General features: G+C 45.6%; 1 protein-coding gene and 1 long non-coding RNA gene across 3 annotated transcripts; both read left to right on the top strand.

Annotated features, from left to right (window-relative positions):
* The first annotated feature begins 782 nt into the window (after positions 1–782).
* TNFSF10 (TNF superfamily member 10) lies at positions 783–19,221 on the top strand. 2 transcript variants are annotated; one of them, XM_025425604.3, is made up of 6 exons: positions 783–954; positions 1,309–1,531; positions 6,518–6,655; positions 9,255–9,297; positions 14,988–15,089; positions 16,713–19,221. In XM_025425604.3, the coding sequence occupies exons 2-6, from the start codon at positions 1,409–1,411 to the stop codon at positions 17,150–17,152; spliced, it is 846 nt and encodes a 281-aa protein (XP_025281389.1). In that variant the 5' UTR covers positions 783–954; positions 1,309–1,408; the 3' UTR covers positions 17,153–19,221. The 2 variants fall into 2 exon arrangements, with proteins under 2 accessions (XP_025281389.1, XP_035566205.1); XM_035710312.2 differs by lacking the exons at positions 783–954; positions 1,309–1,531 and adding an exon at positions 4,949–5,130.
* Positions 1,538–2,094, top strand: LOC125754298 (uncharacterized). The gene is made up of 2 exons (XR_007408139.1): positions 1,538–1,690; positions 1,730–2,094. It is a non-coding gene; the product is annotated as an uncharacterized LOC125754298 (long non-coding RNA).
* Positions 19,222–21,229: the final 2,008 nt, after the last annotated feature.

The raw sequence follows: 21,229 nt of genomic DNA, 5'->3' as shown, positions 1-21,229 counted from the left end.
GATGCGGGACTGGATCCCACGACCCCGGGGTCACAACCCGAGCCGAAGGCAGACGCTCAACCCCCGAGCCGCCCGAGCGCCCCGCGACTGCAGGTTGTACCCCCTGGTGTCTGCTACCTCGGGGTCCACTCGGGAACCGGGGGGCAGCGCTGTGATTCCTGCCCACGTGCCACCTGCCTGTTTTCTGAACGTCCAGGAAGAGCCCCCAGGAACGAACCTGTCCCAACTGGTCTTATTTCGCAGGAGCAGAAGCCCCCGGAGAGGCACCGAACCTTCTGAGAAGCCACCCAGAGGGTCAGTATTGGCGACGGCCACAGAACTCAAGGGAGTGTCTCGACACCGAACTCAGGGCAAAGGGGGATGAGTTTTCAAAGCCAAGTGACCTGAGCTATACCTCGATCGTGGCGGTGGTTGCACCTTGCACACGTCACCCAAACTCCTCGCCGTAGCTTTGAGATGGATGGACTTGGATATATGGGAACAACAGGCCAGGTAAGGCTGGAAGCGCCGGTTGTGGACATAATTGGGGGTGTGGTGCCGGGGACCAGGGGAGGGCGCTGCCCATTTCTTCGCTCACTCATCCTTGGCCACGACTGCAGCCTCGTCTAAACCACTCAGCTCGCCTCCTCGGTCCCTCTGGGTGACAGTTCTCGGAACTCCCATCTCACTTGTCAATAGACCTCACTTAGGGCCCAGCAGGACTTCATTGAGAAGGGGGTGAGCAGCCCTGCTCTGAGCTCGTGAGCCCTGCCGTCCGGGCCGTGGCCAGGGGTTCCGGCCTCCAGCCGCCGAGCCCCGGGAAGCCAGGCGTCATCCACCTGCTGCATCGCATCCACCAGCACCACTTCGCGTCCTCCCGGCCCCCGGATGCTCAGGCTTGAGGACGAGGCCGGGTGACCCACCCGGAAGCAGCAGAGCCACCCCCACCCCCAGGCAGTGGGAGCCTCTGAGGAGGTTTGCTGAGCCCTACCCCACGCAGCCCCCCTCCAAAGACACCAGCCACTCGGGCTGGGGGCCAGGGAGGGACCTGGAGGGACGACAGAGGAAGCTCTTCCCCGGTGCCACCTGCCTCTCTGGACCAGAGCGCCCTGGGCCTGTGGTCAGACATGTGGTCTGACCAGGGCTGGGAGGTGACACTGGGGTGGCCCGTGGCACCTCCCAGGAGAGCGGGGCGGGGAGCCCCAGGCCAGCCCTCCCAGATGCAGGCTGGGCCCCTGGGCCCCCCAGACTGCAGGGTGGAGAGCTCCGGAGTTTCTCTCCGCCCAGCCTGTGGTTTTCACTTTCGTTTTCATTCCTTTTTTTAAATAGATGAAATCCAAGAAGGGCTCCACCCCTGGCGGTGCCTGGCCCACAGCAACAACCTGCTGCCTGGCTGCGGCGCAGACACGGACCGGCGGGGGGCAGCGAGATGCAGGCCCCGGGGGGCCCCAGCCTCGGGCTGACGTGCGTGCTGATCCTCATCTTCACTGTGCTGCTCCAGTCCCTCTGCGTGGCCGTCACCTACATGTACTTCACCAGGGAGCTGAAGCAGGTCAGTGCCGCCCGCCCCGGCTACGCTGCCCCCAGGCCCCCTCTGTGACACCCCCGGTAGGAAACCGCGGCCCGCCTCTGCCTGGGGACCCTGACTGCTCCCGCCCGGGCTTCCCCAGGAGCCTGCGGACGGCGGGGTGGGAAGGACGGGAGAACCGAGGTGGGTTACAGACCCCCCGGCACCAACGGGAGAACCGAGGTGGGTTACAGACCCCCCGGCACCAGCTGCCCGCAGAGGCAGGAGCCCGACCCCGAGGGCTTGGCTCTCCCTGGTTTTCCCTTCCACAAGAGCTGCATTTTTTCACGTTAGCCCTTGAACCAAGTCCTGGAATGTCGTCAGGTTTCTCTCTCTCCTCCAAGACCTGGGGGAGGGGGCAGGTCAGAGCTTTGAAGCAGGTTCTGGTCTCGGCCGTGTCGCATGTGCGTGTCGACAGCAGCGAGGCCGCAGAGGACCGGTATCGTCTCTTCCTTGGCCGAAGACACGTCATGCCTAAAGTCTGTCATGCAGCCTGTTACCGTGTGCACTCAGCATGTTATGTTCATGATAAAATCATTAAAAATAAAGTGATTGTTCTTTCTACGTCCAGGGCAGGAGGGGGCTACGAATCCAGGTACATTTGACAGGGGGAAGAAAACCACAACTCAGTGCTGTGCTAGTTCATATATTTCTCATCTGCATACGACTTTTGGAACTGTGAATGCAAAATTGCTGAAAATGAACCAAGCCAGCTTTTGGCTTCTAAGGTATATTTTGACTAATTGTGTATCACCTAGTAGAGAACTGGGAGCTGGAAGGAACTTTGGATGCCCCACCCACCCACCCATTTTATAGGTGAGGAGACTAGAGACCCCCAGACAGAATGACAAAAGCTCAGACTGGACTTTTTTTTCTTTTTTAAGATTTTATGTATTTGTTCAGGAGAGACACAGACTGAAGTAGAGCTGAGCTGGTCTGAGCTCAGGCAGTTGGGCACCTTGAGTCACACTCCCCCCTCGTAACAGGGTGACCACAGAGTTAACAGATTTGTACCCCGTGATGCACACCACATCCTGCCACGTTATGATAAGGCAACGCTGCATCTGCCAGCTGCCTAGGAAATGCAGGTAGAGGGGCTCAGAGAAATACCAATTATCCAAATGCCAGAGAATGAGTATCTGGAAAGGAAATGCACTCTGTATACCCTGCAGAGTAGAACTTTGGTCCTCTCAAATCGTTGCAAATCTTCCCTCTGGATTTGGAGGAAGTAGACCCTTGTTTGACTTGCAAATAATCCTAAAAAGGATGGGCTGCCAGCTGATAGACAAGTAAAGCCAGCTTCGCTCCAGAGCATGTTCAGAAGAGCATGAGACGGCGGCACAGCTACAAACATGCCTCTAGCTCTAAGCCTACCTGAGAGGCTGGACTACTGCTGTCTTTGTTGAGTTTGGAGCTGGCCTTCCCTAACCCTGGCGAACTTTGCAGCATAAACAAAACGAGTCTGTCTCGATTACGCAAGTCATTCCCCTCAATTTGCTGACATTACACGTTGGCCTAATTTTAGGACTGAGTTAACTAGTTCCTGACTGAGCAGGCTCCTGCACTTCTCTGTGTCTATGATCAAGTGTGTCCTTGAATTTGACTATCAAAATGGAAATTGCCAATCAAGCTTACCAGCTCCCCACGTGCCTACATTTTTCTTGACCGTGTAGCCACGTGTGTATGCATGTACGTATAGACATGTGGGAGAACTCGTTGAGAGTGCTGCAAGGGGAGGCAAACTGATGGATACGGAGCAAATACCGTGTTCCAAAGCTTGGCAAAAATACTGCTTGATTTGATCCTCATTACAATCTTGTAAACGGAATTATCCCATTTTGCAGGTAAATGAGGCTCAGGGAGTTAGGTGATTTGCCCAAGATTATGAAACAGGATAAAGGGGAAAGCCCAATTTTTGAGCCCTGGCATTAAGTAGGTGCTCAACTAACTGCGGCCGTTGTAATTAGTATTGGGACGTCCTTGGAAGTTGTGGCCCTCTTCATCGGGAACGCTCGCAAGGAAATAGGAATCTGAGTCTCTTTGGCTGTCTGTGGAGAATTAGGAAAAGCACATTTCACAAAAGTGTTAATTTCCTAAAGCAGATTCCAGATCCCACTTTGGCTGATGAAACTTTCCAGAAGATAGACTGAGCAAGGACTATAGGGAGTGTGGCTGAAGGAGGGCTGAGTTACCCCTGATGGGACCTTCACAGATGCGCCTGTAGACCAGCAGGCCCGCACGAGAAATCCGTGCTTAGCCTCTAACATTTACGTCTCTTGAGAACATTTTATGCCAAGGGGACTGCCTGTCGCTGTGGCATCATAGATGGGACGGGCAAAGGAGAAGGGGACCCTCATCCGCCGATCTCCATAAACGGTTCTTTATGCTATTTGTGGCTTGCAGAAAATGATTGTCAGAGACCAATGTCAGGGCAGCAGAGCGGGCCAGTGCTGCCACCTTGAAGCCTCCGAGCCAGCTGGCAAAGGACTCCACCCTGCAGGCCTAACAATGCTTTTTAGCTCCCGCATTTGTTGGAGATGCAAGTAGACGCCCGGGACTGGCTGGCCCGGGCCTGGACCAGCGCCGGGGGCACAGCGGCACCGACAGCCCTCACGGTGGAGATTCACCGGTCGGAAGAGCAGACGCCCGTGCAGAAGCTGTCTGGTGGCACGCGAATGAAATAGCAAGCACGTCCCTCTGCCTCCAACACCCAGATGTTAATGAGAGAATAGCTCTGGCCTGAGTGTGCTTCAGAAAAGTCATGCTCTGACGTGGAAAGGATGCGGAAAAGAAGGGGAGAGAGAGAGACACATCACGGTAATCATCATGAATCACTCTGGACCACGTACCCCCTCACTCATGCAGCTAGTCACCAGCACTGGCCAATGTCTGCAGAAGAAACCACCAAATGTGAAAATGAGAGAAACGTGTGGGGATATAGGGAGGATGGTGGGAGCCCTCCCTCTGGGTTTCTCTTGTTCAGAAATCAGTATTTATACATAAAATATCTGGAAGGTGAAACACCGAAATGTTGAGAATTGTGGTCTCTGGATGGTATGATCCAGGATGTCTTTTTTCCTTTTTATTTTTCTATATTTTAGAATTTTCTACAGTGAATGCCAGAAAAATATCTATGCTCTTTCTGTATGATGTTTTGTGCAGACTTAAGGAACATGATATTTTCATATAGTCTGAAAACAATCATACCCCAAATGGCCCACATACAACCCTACAAAGAAGAGAGAGCATCCAGAGGTTAATGAAGAAGTAGGATTAGGGTAGGATTAGGGTGATTTTAGTGGCTTTTGGGTTTATTTTTCATTTAGAAACGTGTTCTTTACTTTTCTGTATTTCTGTATTTTGCAGGTTGCCTGTAGACCATCAGTGTCTCTAGGCAGCAATGTTGTCTAACTCCACTGCTGGTCACATCTCTATTCAGGTGGCCCCAGCTGTCACCTCTAGTACATCTACTAGGTTGAATGTTTTACTCTTGTGATTTAAAACAGGAAGAAAGAAAGTAAACATTTATTTAAGAGTAAATGAATGTTTATGCTGGAGTATGTGGAAGGAATTCAGCGATTCAGGTTTGTACTTTTGCACTTGAAGGACCTTGATGCAATGTCTAGGGGGTACATCCATGGCTGGTCACAGAACAATGTGACCCTGGCTGGGACCCCTCATAAACAAGTTATTTTGATTTGGAAAGAGATTGTCTTTTTATAGGAAGGAACATCATTAAGTTTGATCTTTCCTTCAAGCTTTGGAGTCCCCAAAGTTCAAACAGATAAAAATGGCCATCTTCCCATTTATTTCCCCAGGGAAAGACAATTTACATTTGTACAGGGAAACAACATCTCCTTGGTCCCCATTGTTAAAAACAAAAACAGGAAAAAAAAAAAACAAACCCAACCAAATGGTCAACCAAATGTCTGACCTTGCATGGGCTTCCTGTTTCTCTTTGTAATATTAACTGGATATCAGCCTGGAGTGTGCTGGATGGCTTGGGACATATGTGTACATGCCTCTGTGTGTGTGTGTGTACATCTGTGTATGTTTGTGTGTTTAATAACAAGCTAGGACTTTGTTGACAATTACCTGGCCATTATAAATGTTTGCCTTCAAATGGTATTTCAAGTCTCTGCAAGTAAATCCCTACCTAGTGTGGACATTTAATTTTTAAAAAGTTAGGATTTCCAGTGGCAATATGCTTTGAGGAGTAGAAATCACAGCAATGACTAGAATTTACTCAATAGCCAAAGCTCATGTCAAGAAACACAACTTTACCTGCACCCCAAAGGCCCCAAACAATCTTTTAAATTTTTTATTTAGGATCTTGGAATTTAAATGGACTCTATTGTCTTTTTTTATTTTTTTTTAAAGAGAGAGAGCACGCGTGCAGGTGTGAGTGTGAGCAGGAAGGGGCAGAGGGAGAGGGAGAGAGAGGATCTGAAGTAGGCTTCACACTGAGCTCCTAACCCAGGGCTCAATCTCACGGCCCTCAGATCATGACCTGAGCAGAAATCAAGAGTCGGACGCCTAACAGACTGAGCCACCCGGGGGCCCCTCTTTTGCCCGCTTTGTACCTAGGTGGTTTCCCAAATTTAGAATGGGATCTCAATCATCTTTGAGCTGGGAAGAAGCTCAAAGATCACCACGATGAACCAGCTCAAAAATCAAATGCCAAATAGAAACACAAGAGAAGAAGCAATTTCTTGAGGGACACACAGAGGCAGGGAGGGGCATTGTGACCCAGGATGTGTGGCCTGCACCTGTATCCTTCCCACCAAATCCAACTGCTTACTTTTATTCACCAAAGGACATTGCTTACTTTTATTTCAAGCCGTGAGTTTATCCAAGGTGCCAAGGCTTCTTTGAAGCTGTCATCAGCTCCTGTTGCTTTAACCTGTAAATGAACAAAACTAAAAAGCCCTGGTGCGTAATATTGTGTTGTTATATTCCATCTTAACCCAGATGCAGGACAAGTACTCCCAAAGTGGCATCGCTTGTTTCTTAAAGGAAGATGATATCCCCTGGGACCCCAGTGATGAAGAGAGTATGAACAACCCCTGCTGGCAAGTGAAGTGGCAACTCCGCCAGTTTGTTAGAAAGGTAGGTGGACTACTGGTCACTTCACCAGGCGGCGTGGAAGGTCGCAATTAAGATCATCAAGTGTAGATGCCTCATTGGGCCAAGGAGGACACTGAGGCCCAGAGTGTTTAAGTGATTTTCCCCCAAATTCATAGAACTAGGAGAGAGTGGAACAGCACCACGCAGTGGGTCCCGGCTGACTCCCGGTCTAGAGCTCACTCCTCCACTCCAGAGGGCCTCCCCCTCTAGTCTAACCTTTTTGTCTCCCACTGTGGAAATTCAGGCACAGACAGGGCAATGAGTTCAAGGCCACACGACAATAAAACACGTGTTGAGATTTTGTCGATGTTGTTGGCGTTGGCGTTCAGAAGACAGAAGAAGGCCAATAATGGTGTTTTATGTTCTTCCGACCTTATTGATCTCTGGAATTAAACATATATTTATTTTTGTATGCACATGAAGAAAGAGGAAAGGGAGAGGGAAGAGAGAGATACTCTGAGGAACTGAAGGTGATGACATCTCAGTTTATGGTCAGTTAGTGGCCGATTATGAAATACCTGTTTATGGAAGTTGCTTGAACAGGATCCCTCGCAGAAACACAATGTTAGCTCACAGTGTATTTCACCAAATTACATGATTTTTCCCTCATAGTTTTATCTTCCGCCTCCAGAAAGGTCAGATAAGGATGTGGGTATGAAAATATCCTGAAAACTGTGACATGACCTCATTGTTTAAAAAAAAAAAAAAATACTGGGGACATTCCCAGGGTGGGGAAGAGGCGTGTTTTAAAGACAGGGCTGGTGGGGACAAAGCCATGGGTGGCAGGGGAGGGAAACTCAGAACCAGGGCAGAAATCTGGAGCCTGAGAGGGTGGCTAGACGCCGGGGCTGGGAGTGGGGGGCTAGAGAGGTAGTGGGGATAGATTTCACACGCCTCTCCCCTGCTCTTCTCTCCCTCCCTCCCGTTCTCACATCCTGCCGATAAGCTGGGAGAGGATGCAGATAGGGGGGTGCAGATAGGGGTGGGGATGCAGATGGGGGGGTGGGAGCGTGGAGGGGAAGGTTTCCCATTGTGTTCCAGCACCACAAATGGAACAGGCTCTTTCCAGTAAATGCCCATTACAGATGGCATCTCATGTAGCCCTCATCACAGCTCTGAGGGAAGAATCATTATTATCTTCCTCTTTAAAAAAAAGAAAAAAGATGGATTGATTGATTTGAGAGCGAGAGAGAGCACTCTGAGGGGGCAGAGGGACAGAGAAAATCTCCAGCAGGCTCCCCGCTGAGCGTGGAGTCCGACTCCCAGCTGGACCCCATGACCCTGAGATTATGACCTGAGCTGAACTCAAGAGTCAGATGTGCAACCGGCTGGGCCACCCAGGCGCCCCACCTTCCTCTTTAAAAAAAAAATAGATGAAGAAATTAGAGTTCACATCCATTAAGTACATGGAGTGGAGTCTCCCAGAGCTAGTGGTTGACAGAGTTGGAACTGGCCCGTCCGCCCAGGCCGCCCTCACTCCTTTATTCTGCTCCCCACACTGTAGAAATCGGCCTGGCCTCTGTCCTGCTCCTCCTCCTCCTCCTCCTTCCTTCTTCCTCGTGTCCCAGAGTGAGAGACAGAGCGACAATGCTGAGGCCACCTGTCCCCTGCCCTCCCCAGAGTCCAGCATACGTTGTGCTAGAACCAGACCCTCCCTTGGGGCACCCAGGGGGCACCTGGGGTGCCAGGATCGAGTCCCGCATCGGGCTCCCCACAGGGAGCCTGCTTATCCCTCTGCCTGGGTCTCTGCCTCTCTCTGTGTGTCTCTCAGGAATAAATAAATAAAATCCTCAAAAACAAAAAGACCCTCCCTTACCAGGTCAGGACGTGAGACCGACGAGGGGAAAGCAGCTGGCTTCTGATCCGGGGGGCAGGGCACTGGGGAGGGGAGTTTCTGGCCATTTCAAAGTCAACAACAGGGGTGGGAAAGGAAGGCGGGACGGACAAAGGCCCAGGGACGGAAGCCAGTGCAGGGGACTTAGAAGCCATGGCCTGGCTCAGCAGTAGCTCATCTAACAGGAAGGCGAAGGGTTCACTCTTCCTTACTGGTCTTCCCCACCAGTGAGCACGAAGAAGGCGACACTGGTGGTTGCGTAAAGGCCTCACCTAGCTTGCCAGCTGGCACCTTCCTCCTGTGTGGCTCCAGCTGTGGCCTCTCGAAGATGCCATCCCCATCCACAAGCAGAACTTTCCGCAGCTGCCTCTGCTCCACACTCACCCCAGCTGCCCCCATCCCACGCCAAACCCGAGGTTCACATCTCTTTTCTTTTCTTTTTATTTTTTTAAAGATTTTATTTATTTATTAGAGACACACAGAGAGAGAGAGAGAGAGAGAGAGAGAGGCAGAGACACAGGCAGAGGGAGAAGCAGGCTCCCTGTGGGGAGCCCGATGCAGAACTCGAACCCAGGACCCCAGGATCAGGCCCTGGGCTGAAGTCGGCCCTAAACCAGGGGCTGCCCTTGAGGTTCCTATCTTAGCTGGAAGTTTCCTCCCAGACATCAGCAAGAGGGGCCGTAGACCTTCTGTAGTGAGTTTACATTTTTAGGAAAATTAACAAGCTTTATTCAATACTGTTTGCAGATGATTTTGAAAACCTATGAGGAAACCATTCCTACAGCTCCAGGTAGTATTCTTTTTTGTTGCTATTTTAATTCTCTACTTCCAACCTCCTGACAAGGTGAACGGCTCTCCAGCCCCTTCCTCTCTGCCCCCATCTACGCGTCCCCCTCACACAGCGACTCCCTGTCTCAAGACACTTGATTCTGTTTTCCTATTTCCTCGGGCAGGTAGTCGGCTCAGAGCCAAATCTGGGGCCCCACCGGTGGTCAAGGCTTGATTTCATCCGAATCTTGATTTCCCACGGTGGATTTTCCTTTCACATCAATGTCTTTGGTTATTTATTTTTTACTCTATACATAAGTCATCTACATCCTTTCTGGAACGTGGCTGGGGGCCCCAACGCAACCCGTCCTCTAGGCTTCTGACAACCTCTGGGCTCCATGCCTGTCTTCACGCAAGAGCCCTCACTTGGTCATCTTTTCCAACAACCCCGTACCCGCCCTCAGTTCTCAGCTTGTGGTCCCTCAGCCATGACCACCTTCCTGTTCGTGCTCCGAAGCCTGCTTCTGGCCCATTTCCCCTTTGAGGCCTACAGCCCCGGCTGGCGCCTTCTCGTTTCTCATCCTATCACCTCATTTTACCTCTTTGGTGAAAACTTCCCAAAAACTACCTTTCTGAGTAAGTTCACCCACCCCCTGCTATTTCTGTCACACTTATCTTGTTCATTTCCTTCTAGTTTTAAAATTTTTTTTTAAAATCTGTGTGCTATCTGCTTCCCTACTAGGTTAAAGATCCGCAGAGACAGAACACGTCTATTTCTCTCGTCTGTCTATAATAGCGCCTCACTTGACGCTCCACACCTAGTAGATTCTTTTATCCCCCTGGCCCTTAGGTGTACCAACTTGTGTGTGTGTGTGTGTGTGCACGTGTGTGTATTTTGGTTGGGATGAAATTCATGTAACATACAAGAAACTGTTTTTTGAGGCGTCACTCTCATTTTATTTTTTCGTTGAAGTACACATGACGCACAGTGTCATCTTAGTTTTAGGTGTACACCATAGTGATTTGGCGCGTACGTACATTACAAAATGCTCACTACAGTTACCTACAGTCACTACCTGGCACCATACAGACTCATTACAATCTTATTGGCCGTCTTCCCTATACTGTATTTTATGTCACTGTAACTTATTTAAGACTGGAAGTTTGTACCTCTTAGTCCCCTTCACCTATCTCCCCCGTCTCCCCAACCCTTCTGGCAACCACCAATTTATTCTCTGTATTTATGAAGCTGTTTGTCTTGTTTTGTTCATTTTCAAGTTCCACATGTAAGTGAAATCTTACAATATTTGTCTTTGTCTTCTGACTTCTTTCCCTTGGCATAATACCCTCCAGCTCCATCCATGTTGTCTCAAATGTCTAGACTTCATTGTCTTTTATGGCTAATACTCCACTGGGTATATGTACCACAGCTTCTTTATGCATTCATCTCTTGATGGACCCTTGGGTTGCTTCCTTGCCCGGACTGTTGTAAATAACACTGCAAGAACATGGGGGGTGGGGGTGCATAGATCTTTTCAAGATAGTGATTTCACTCTCATTTCCTTGGGTTAAATATCCAGAAGTGGAATTCCTGGATTGTATAGTTTTTCTATTTTTAATTTTTTGAGGAATTTCCATACCACGTTCCATCGTGGCTGCATCGGTTTACATTCCTACCAGCGGTGCGGGAGGGTTCCCTTTTCTCCACATCCTCACCAGCACTCGTCGTTGCTTGTTTTCTTTGTTATTAGCCTTTCTGACAGGTGTGAGGGGATATCTCATCGTGGTTTTGACTTGCCTGTCTGCCCCTGACGATGAGTGATGCTGAGCATCGTTTCATGAAGGCATGGCGTTAGGTAGAAGGTGTCCTGTGGGGCCCAGAAGTGCAATCCCCTTTGGCCACCAGAACTAGGTACTTCAGGTACTATGTGGGGTGCATGTGCCTTCCTATTGTGAGCAGGCCACAACTGCCGGTGGGCATGGCTTGCCCTGGGTCTGGCTGGCTAAGTCCCAGCTACGGCTGCTGTGGGTGCCCTGCTGGGTGGGACAGCCTGCTCTGGGTCAGGAGCCACTTTGGAGGGGTGCTGGTCTCAGCACCCACAGCCCACAGGACCACCCTGGGGCATGGCAGGGCAGGAGCAGTTTTGGGGTGACACTGATCCCAGCTGAGCTGCCTTAGAGAAGCTTGTACCAGGATGGGCAGATTGGGTGGGGCAGGGCCACAGGGCAACGCTAAGGTGAGGCCAGTGGTGCTAACAAGGTGCTGGAGAGAGTCAGAACTGGTACCAGCCCGTGCATCAGGCAGCTAGACTGAAGGAGGGCAAGAAAAAAGGCTGCCAGCCCCTCTGTTTCCAAAGAAAGTTCCTCTAGATCCCTGCCCCTCTATCACATGCCCTAAAATTAGTCAATAAATCTCCTCCACATAATGGCCCAGACACTTTTGAAACCGCTGCCTTTGTGTCAGGTCTTGGAGTGAATGAGTCTGCGCAAAAGCCCTTTAAAAGCAGAGTCTGGGTTACCAATAGCGCTGTGGCTCTCCTGGGGGTGAACCCCATTGATTTTTCAAAGCTGGACATTGTGAGAGCTTGTGTTGCCCCTGCAGGTCCTCGGGCAGGGGGCAGTGGCCCATGTGGGACTCGAACCCCTTGCTCCCTGGGGGGAATTCCATGCCCACGTATCCCCCCTCCACTTCAGATCACCTCACCTTGCTTGTGGGTCCTTACCAGACCTTGTCTCTGCCCCTTTCAACTCTCCTCCATGTGGCTTTTTCGTTATATCTTTAGCTGTGGAAGAGCTGTGCTGCTAGTCTTCAGGTCCTTCTCAGAGAGAATCGCTCTGTGTGTAGTTGTAGCCCTGGCGTGTCCACGGGAGGATGTGAACTCAGGACCCTCCCACTGCTCTGCCTTCGAAAACATCATGATTAACTGTACTGAAGTGCCCAATTTAGTGGCAGCTAGTGCAGTCACAACATTGTGCCACCACCATCTCTCTCCACACAGAAGGTTCTTAACACATATTTTTAAATTAAGACATAAGTAAATAAAACTATTGAATAAAATTTGCTACTTATTCACATTTGGCTCACTGTAGCCCCATTTTCCCATATTGATGGCCATAGAGGCCTGAATACATATACCAGAGACTGACATCCTAGGGCACAGCCCCCTGGCAGAGAAGAAACAGCTCTTTAATCTAAGTGTCCCAACGATGCCTTTCTACTTTTCCACTATCCTTTTTCAATACGACAAGCTTCCTCATTACTCACCAACTCCCATTTTTTCTTTATTAAATAGGCTTTATTAAACATGAAGGATAAGACCTGTTCCCGGGGTCTCAGCATTTTTTCCTCATTGTTTCCCCAAAAGCAAAAGTGGTAGTCAGAGCAGTGAACACCCCCCGTCTTTGGATGAAGCACAACAGATCCATGGTCCACAGTAGATGCGTGTACAATTTTCAGTGTTGTGAGAAAAGTACTCTTTTCTGTTCATCACAGTAAGATGTAGAAATCACTTACTAATCAGTATACCAAGATGTATTCACGACACCCAAATAGACATATTCATGTGTTTCTTTTCCACAAAGTGTTTGCAATAGCCAGAAAGAAATCTCCTACCTAAAAAAAAAACAAAAAAAAAAACTATTTATTTATTTATATTTATTTATTTGTATATTCTCATTAGCATTTGCTTTTATATTTAGCCTTTCCTGTGTCCTCGCGATGACCTCAAATATAAAATATTTATAATTGATTTCAGTTGTTGAATATTTTAAAACAAGGTGTTCCACAAAAAAAAAAAAAAAAAAACAAGGTGTTAAGGTCTAAGGGCGGGCAAGTCATGATGGATTCTTTTTTTTTTTAAATTTTATTTTTATTTATTCATGAGAGAGAGAGAGAGAGAGGCAGAGACACAGGCAGACAGAGAAGCAGGCTGCGTGCAAGAAGCCTGATGTGGGACTCGAACCTGGGAATCCAGGATCACGCCCCGAGCCAAAGGCAGGCGCTCAACTGCTGAGCCACCCAGGATTCTTTAACAGTGGGAGCTAAAGGTGAATGGACGCATGAACCTTGCAAGCTGAGCACTCGGAGAGTCATGCATCCCCATGGAACATTTGGTCTTAAAGACTCTACAAATGCCCACGCACCCTGAATAAGCAGCAACGGCTACCAGATAGATGGAAGAGATGCTCACTTCCCGTTCATTCCCTTCCTGTGAAATTTTGCCACCTCCTTTCAGTTCCCTCTACTACATCCTAGGTTAAGGCCCCCTGTTCGCAGTCCTGATCAGTTATAGTCTGGTAACTTGCTAGTGTCCAGCCCTCTTACCTTCTACTCATCAAACCTCATTTTGAGATAGGACAGCCTAAAGCACAGCACGTTCTCTCTTTAGTTCCTCTACCAAAATCTTTCAGAGTCTTCCCAAGTCCTGTAAAATCTAAATCTCTTAGCTTAACATTCAGATCCTCTATAGTTTGGCTCCGAGTTCAAGCCTGAACCTGAACTCTTCTCATGCCTGTGTCCCAGGAAGGCTTTGTGCATCCTACCTCTGCCCTCTCTCCCAGATCTCTGAGAATGCCCGTCTTCTATGCCTTGCTTCCCGAAGTCTGCTCATCCTCATCCTGTTCAGATCATTATCCTTGAACCCTCAAATATTTACTTGCATTCCTTTGTTTCTCATTCTTTCTCCTTGCTCCTGAAAGAGTGCCTGGCATAGATCGATGGGCACTTTGGTTTGTTGGAGGAAGCGTTAGCACAAACCCTCCGCTGACCTCAGTTCTCCAATAAATAGGAATCTTTCCCTCTTCTGAACACTCATCACCCTTTATTCATATTCCTCACAAGTAAATTTCCATTTTCTAGTTCATATCTTCCCTGGAAGACTGTAAGTCCTTTGAGGGCTCAGTCAGTGTAATCAGTGATTAATCTTTGCAACCCCTGTACATCAGAGTGTAATGCCTCATTCCTGGCAATACTTGCTTGATGAAAGAATGTAATTTATCTTAACTAGTGTGAGCACATTTGGAAAGTTTGAACCAATTTTGTTAAAAGGGTACCTTGTTGAATTTGTATATTTAAAGGCTGCTCTGAAGTAAATCAGAATGTGATCAGTATTATTTATTATGATCTAGTGAATTCGTGATTTTTATGTTTATTTACTGATTATCATGACCTGTATGCCAATTCAAATTTCTTTTAGGGGGGTAGGGGCAGGGGGACGACTGTTGGATACCAGTTTGTAGCATCTATGGACCACTGTTAACACTGCTACTCCTTGAGAATCAGGATCACCCTGATTGTTTCTATATATAACTCAGTGTGGAAATTTGCCAATACTTGGTTATTTGTGTACTTTAAATGACTCAGCAGAATTATTACATGTCCACAGTTATTTGTTTATTTGTGTATTTGCCTGTTTTGGAAAAGGACCAGAATCTTCATTTTGTTGTATTCTGGTTAGACCTTACCTTTGAGATGCTGATAAATTCTAACCCAAGTTACTGCTCATTCTTCCCACCTCAAATACTTTCGAAACATAAGCTGAAATAGACGGATCATAGACGGATCATCATATTAAAATGTAGGCTGTTGTTACAAAAGCCCATATAATCAACTTGTAAGCACACTGGGCTTCCAAGTCTCACCGACAGCAGTTCTCAATAGCAATGTATTTGACAAGTGCTAGTGCTGACGATTCTTTCTCATTTTTCTTTTAGAAAAGCAGCTAAATATTCCTTACGTAGTAAGCGACCGAGGTTCTCAGAGAGTAGCTGCTCACATAACTGGAACCAGTCGGAGAAGCATGTTTCCAATTCCAAGTAAGAGAAACAATAAATATATGGCTTACAGGAAGGCAATGGAAAAATTTGTTCCAAATAATTTATTCTTTTAACTCGTACATGGAATGTTTATGTGGCTATCTACAAAATGTTCAGTGGTAATCGGGGCTCAGACTGACTCTTTTCAGAAGCAAGATTACAAGACAAATAGCTCAACAACTGCTCTCAGGAAAATTATATGGTGGGAGAACTTTGAGTTTTCCATGCCCCTATTTGTGCTTTTCTTTTTCTTCTTCAAAGTAGTTTTTCTTCCTCATTCCCATCAAATCATCTTCCTCTTCGAAGGTTTTTAATCAGTTATTCACTTTCACCATGAGTCACTAGGTATTCTTTGCGTATTTGTATTTGGTTAAACTATGGGAAGCTGCCAATATTTGAGCATTTTTCATTCACAGAAATGTCAGCTTCATATAGTTTCACCAAATATGGTAAGTTTGTTTCTTGACTAAAGAACCAGTGTCCACACAGTGTTGTAACGGTGCAAGAGTTTAAGAGTCCAAATACCCATGTTGGAATACCAGCTCCTCCTTACCTAGATATAGGTTTTTAGCAAATTACCTAATCAAATCAAGCTTCAATTTCTTCATATACAAAGTAGAGACAATCTTTAAGTCATAAAATACTGAAGATTAACACAGGCAAAATTCCCGTGGTTGTAAATACTCCATAAACAGTTGCTTTTATTACTATGAAAGGTTTTATCCCAAGTTAAAGAAATTTCAGATATCAGTTAAAATATGAAAAGATTGTGGGATTTTTTTTTCTTTTCTTTTTTTTTCTCCAGGCAGTTGCCTTCCTGGTATTCCTGAATTCATGTTTATGAATGATTGACATGTTATGCCTGAGAGTGAGATCATTATAATGTTACTGTGTATTATTCATCAGGACACACAACAGTTGCTTTACGCTGTTGAAAAACTAAATTTTGCACCAATCATGGAGATGACCTCAAAGTTTAAAGAGATATGTTTTCGTAGGGCCCTTTTTCAAAGTCTTTGGAAGCTAAAGATCCAAGGGTCTGAAGATCTTTAAATCTGGGCTTTCCTTGCCAAACCTTGCACCCTGTCTTATGGAGGACTAGAGGTGCTTTCTGCTTGAATGGTGCTTTTGACTCTGGATTACTGAGAAAGACCAAGAAAGAACCCAAAGAGACCCAAAGAAATAGCAATAATTTCTGAGCTCTAGGCTTAAGGAAATAGATGTTTCTTTTGGTTTCTTTATATGTTACTCATTTGAACTCACCGGCATAGGAAGAGAGGTAGGGGTTTGGGATAGAAATTCTACCCATTAGTAAAGAGTGTCATCCGAGTTAATCATCCCCCATGCTACTGTTTATTGCTGAGTGTGGCAGACATGGCATAAGTGGTTGATAAGGTACAGAAAAGTAAGGGACTTCCAACATGTCACAGTGATTTCCTCCAGATTTCCATAAGACTAAAATTTAGAATCCTTGTAAGATTGAAGGAGCAAGAAGTTTTATATTAGATTGAAATTCTTTGTGATCCCAACCAAAAAATTGGCTAGCCACAGCTACTGAGATAATTTTTGCATTTGCTACAAACTTCTTTCTTTTAACTTTCTTTCTTCCTAAACTTCATCCAGGCTCCAAGAATGATAAAGCTTTGGGCCACAAAATAAACTCCTGGGATTCCACAAGAAAAGGACATTCATTCTTGAATAATTTGCACTTGAGGAACGGAGAGCTGGTTATCCATCAAAGGGGGTTTTATTACATCTACTCCCAAACATACTTTAGATTTCAGGAACCTGAGGAAATTCCAACAGGACAGAACAGAAAGAGAAACAAACAAATGGTCCAATATATTTACAAACACACGAGTTATCCGGACCCTATACTGCTGATGAAAAGTGCTAGAAATAGTTGTTGGTCTAAAGATTCTGAATATGGACTCTATTCCATCTATCAAGGTGGGATATTTGAGCTTAAGGAAAACGATAGAATTTTTGTCTCTGTATCTAACGAGCAATTGATTGACATGGACCAAGAAGCCAGTTTTTTCGGGGCCTTTTTAATCGGCTAAATACGCTGCAAAGAAAAAAAAACTGTATTCTTTATTCACAGCAAAGCAAGGACATCTAAGCAAAGTCACGTCAACCAAAAGAGTAACACGCCTTTCTCAAACATCTCTGAAAATGACCAAGTCATTCTCAGAAAATGAAATTGCCGAAGACCTTTCCAGGCACTACCAGAGATCAGTTTGCTAGCAGAAACCTAGAAGATTCTGTAAGCAGCTGTCTTTATTATCTACTCTTGTAAAGACCCAGAAGCAAGATTAATGATCCATCTCTTTTTTATGTAGGCTCCACAGCCAATGTGGAGCCCAACACTGTGCTTGAATTCACAACTCTGAGATCAAGACCTGAGCTGAGATCAAGTATCGGACACTTAACCAGCTGAGCCACCCAGGTGCCCAGTGATCCATCTCTAAAGTAGTGTATCACTCTGGTCGCTTCCAGGTTACCATACGGAACAACATTCCCGAAGGTAAAAGAGAACGGAGAATCACTAAAAGGTCATGCTCTTGGGAGGTGACCTCTGTCGATATACGCGATGTGCAAAGGGAGTTTGCATTGTGCATGACCTCACAGGGGTAACCTCATACACCTGGATTTGGTGGAATTAAGAACATTCCACTCAAAATAATATCATTTTGTTAAAAAAAAAAGAAAACACACGCACACAAACTAAATTTATGTTCAGTGAACAAGGAACTATTTCCGAATGGTTTGTGATTTTCACTACCAGAAGTCAAGCTGGCCAAAAGCACTGATAATATTTTTGGACAAAATCAGTGAACAGCTTAATCAGAAATCGGGGAATTTGGTCTCATGGGAGCAGGAGAAGAAATGAGAAAGTGGAAATGCCAAACGCAAATAAATTAGCAGAAAAGAGCCTAAGAAAGATCTGATTCCCCTACCCCCCAACCCGCCTACCCATCCTCCCCTGCCCAATAACATTGCCTAGTATACATCTGCCTAAGGTTGTTATCATTTATTTGCCTCCTGCCAGAAGAACAGAAATTGCTTTTATCTTCCAAAATTGTGACACAAAACATTTTATCTCATCGTTTAATCTGACCAGTTAGAGAAAAACAATTAATCAGAGCGTTTGTCTAATCTCTTTTAATTGTCATCCTAAATACAGCATAATTTATACTTTGGGGCTGGATGCTCAACTGTTCATTTAAATGTGTCTGACCAATTAGGTCTTTTTCAAATTTAAATTTAAACATGCTACAGACACCTGGCACTTCTGGCCCTTCTTACTCTGTTTTTTACAGTAATAGGTAAGTTCTTACATACTAACACATTGACTTACTTGTTATTGTTTTTTAAAGCCTGCCTCCTCTCACCAGAATATAAACGCCGTGATAGCAGGGAACATTTAGTGCCATTCACATCTGTAACCTCAGTACCTGGGACAGTACCTTAACATAACACCCACACACAACATATTTGTGAATAAATGAATGACTGAGTGAATGGATACCTAATCTTATGGGAAAAAAATTTAAAACATCCGCTGCCTTATCCCTCATATTGAGAAAAAAAAAACAAAAAACTGAGGAACTTCAAAAGTAATCTTAAAGTGAAGAAGACTTTTTATTTTTTTACTTTTAAAATCTTTTATAAAGATTTAATTTTTAAATAATCTCTACACCCAACATAGGGTTCAGATTTACAACCCCAAGAACAAGAGCCGTACACTCTACGACTAAGCTAGCGAGGAACCCTGAAGACGACTTTTTAAACGAAGACTTAAAACTCAAAGCAAAAGACTACAGTGTTTCTTAGCATAAAAACCTCAAAATGGGGATGCCTGCATGGTTCAGCAGTTGACCATCTGCCTTCAGTTCACAATGTGATCCTGGGGTCCTGGGTTCGAGTCCTGCATCGGGCTCCCCACAGGGAGCCTGCTTCTCCCTCTGCCTGTGTCTCTGCCCCCTCTCTGTGTTTCTCATGAATAAAATCTTTTTTAAAAAAAAAAAAAAAACCCTATCTATGAAAGAGAAAATTAATTTTTACTTTATATTTTTGTATTAAAATTTTAAAATATGTTACTTTTTCCAATAAAAATGACATATGGAAATATGTAGTTTTTTGTTTATCTAATATTTGCATTTGTTTTGGAGTACCAAGATTATTAAAAATGGGAAAAAGAGCTTCTAATCTCTTTTTTATGATTTTTGGTTGACATATCTTACAGAAGAAAGGAATTAATTGCTTACTTTTTATCTAATGTGTTAAAATATATCAGTCTTTTCCTTTACAGTTAATGCTTTTGTTATAGATTGAATTGTGTCTTCCAAAAAAAGTTATGTTGAAATTCTACTCCCCATTGCCTCAGAATATGACCTTATTTGGAAATAGGGTTTTCCCAGATATAATTAGTTAAGATGAGGTCATAGTGGAACAGAGTGGGCCTTTATAACAATAAGACTCGTTTACTTTTTTTTAAAGATTTTATTTATTTTAAGGTGGAGGGGGGAGAAGCAGGAGGAGAGAGACAAGCAGACTGTGTGCTGAGCACAGAACGTGACAGGGCTCTCTACCTCACGACCCTGAGATCATGACCTGAACCGAAATCAAGAGTGGATGCTCAACTGGCTGAGCCCCCCGGGGGCCCCAAGACTGATATGCTTCTTAAGAGAAGGAAAGTTAGAAACAGACACACAGAGCTCCACGTGACAGCAAAGACAGAGACTGGAACGATGTTGCTGCCCCCTAAAGAGCACCGAGGATTGACGTCCACCACCAGAAGCTAGGGGGGGACGAGGAAAGATTCTACTCAGTGTCAGAGGAAGGATCTGAGACCCAGAGTCTCCGTCCTCTGCTGACACTCTGATTTTGAACTCCTGGGCTCCAGAGCTTTGAGAGAATACATTTCTGTTGTTGAAAGCCACTCAGTTTGCGGCACTTTGGCCCAACAGCCCTAGAAAACTAATGCAGGTTTTCATACTACGTCCTAGAAATCTCTTCTACTGACACGAGGCAGATAGTGCCACATACATTTTTCCTAAAAGGTTTAAAGTTTGGCCTTTCATAGTTTGATGGGATCATTCAACTCTGACTTATGCGTGACGTGAGATGGGGATGATTTTAATGTTTCTATCATAGACCAAGCTTTCACGGGTCTCTTTCTGTGCTCTCTTTTCTCTTCCCCCCCATTGATCTAGTTGTCCACCTTTAGACCCATACCATTTCGGTTTCTTACATTGTGTTAAAATACACACAAAATTTACCATTTCAACCATGTTTGAGTGTACGATTCAGTGGCATTAAGTACATTCACGTTATTGCCCAACTATCAACACTATACCTCTCCAGAATGTTTTCATCATCTCAAGCTGAAACTTTGTACCTAATAAATATTGTCCCTTCCCTCAGCTTCTAGTAACCACCATGTTGCTTTCTTTATGGCTTTGACTATTTTAGGTGCTTCACGTAAATAGAATTATACAGCGTTTGTCCTTTTGAGTTTGGCTTACTCCACTTAGCATAATGTCTTCAAGATTCATCCACGTTGAAGTACGCCAGAATTTTATTCCGTTTTAAGACTGAGAAAAACTCTAGGGCAAAGGGAGGGGATGGGAGTGTGTGTGTGTGTAAAACTCAGCAACTTTTTGATTTAATAGTATCTAGACCCCTTTCTAATATTCAAGTATAATTACTTTTTTTAAAGATTTTATTTATTTGACATGCAGAGAGCCGCAGAGGGAGACAGAGAAGCAGGCTCCCCACTGAGCAGGGAGCCAGACATGGGGCTCAATCCCAGGACCCGGGATCATGACCTGAGCCCAAGGCAGATACTCAACTGACTGAGCCACCCAGGCGCCCCTCTTATTGATTTCTTGAAAACTACTGCCTAATACCTCACTGAATGACTAAGTCCTGATTCCTTATTCCACCATTAGCTTGTTCTCAGTTTGTCACTACAAATAATGATACAAGAAATTTTTTTGGCCTTGATGCTTATGTTCTGGGTCCTGAACTGGGATTGCTAGGCCAATTTAACATTTCAGATGTTAAAAATAATGTCTGGTTACTTTCTTAAACTTTGGCCACAGCTCACACTCTTAGCAGCAGGGAATGAGAAT

This window comes from Canis lupus, chromosome 34, assembly GCF_003254725.2.
Source record: "Canis lupus dingo isolate Sandy chromosome 34, ASM325472v2, whole genome shotgun sequence".
In the NCBI taxonomy this organism is placed as follows: domain Eukaryota; kingdom Metazoa; phylum Chordata; class Mammalia; order Carnivora; family Canidae; genus Canis; species Canis lupus.
The sequence above is the reverse complement of the archived record's forward strand: the minus strand, read 5'-3'. Positions and strand labels throughout refer to the sequence as shown.

What these genes read in the sequence shown, in the direction of transcription:
- TNFSF10 (XM_025425604.3), top strand. Translation starts at nt 1,409, where the DNA reads ATGCAGGCCCCGGGGGGCCCCAGCCTCGGGCTGACGTGCGTGCTGATC. An exon ending in TCCGCCAGTTTGTTAGAAAG is followed by an intron (nt 6,656 to 9,254) that starts GTAGGTGGACTA and finishes TACTGTTTGCAG; the next exon opens with ATGATTTTGAAAACCTATGA. An exon ending in AACCATTCCTACAGCTCCAG is followed by an intron (nt 9,298 to 14,987) that starts GTAGTATTCTTT and finishes TTTTTCTTTTAG; the next exon opens with AAAAGCAGCTAAATATTCCT.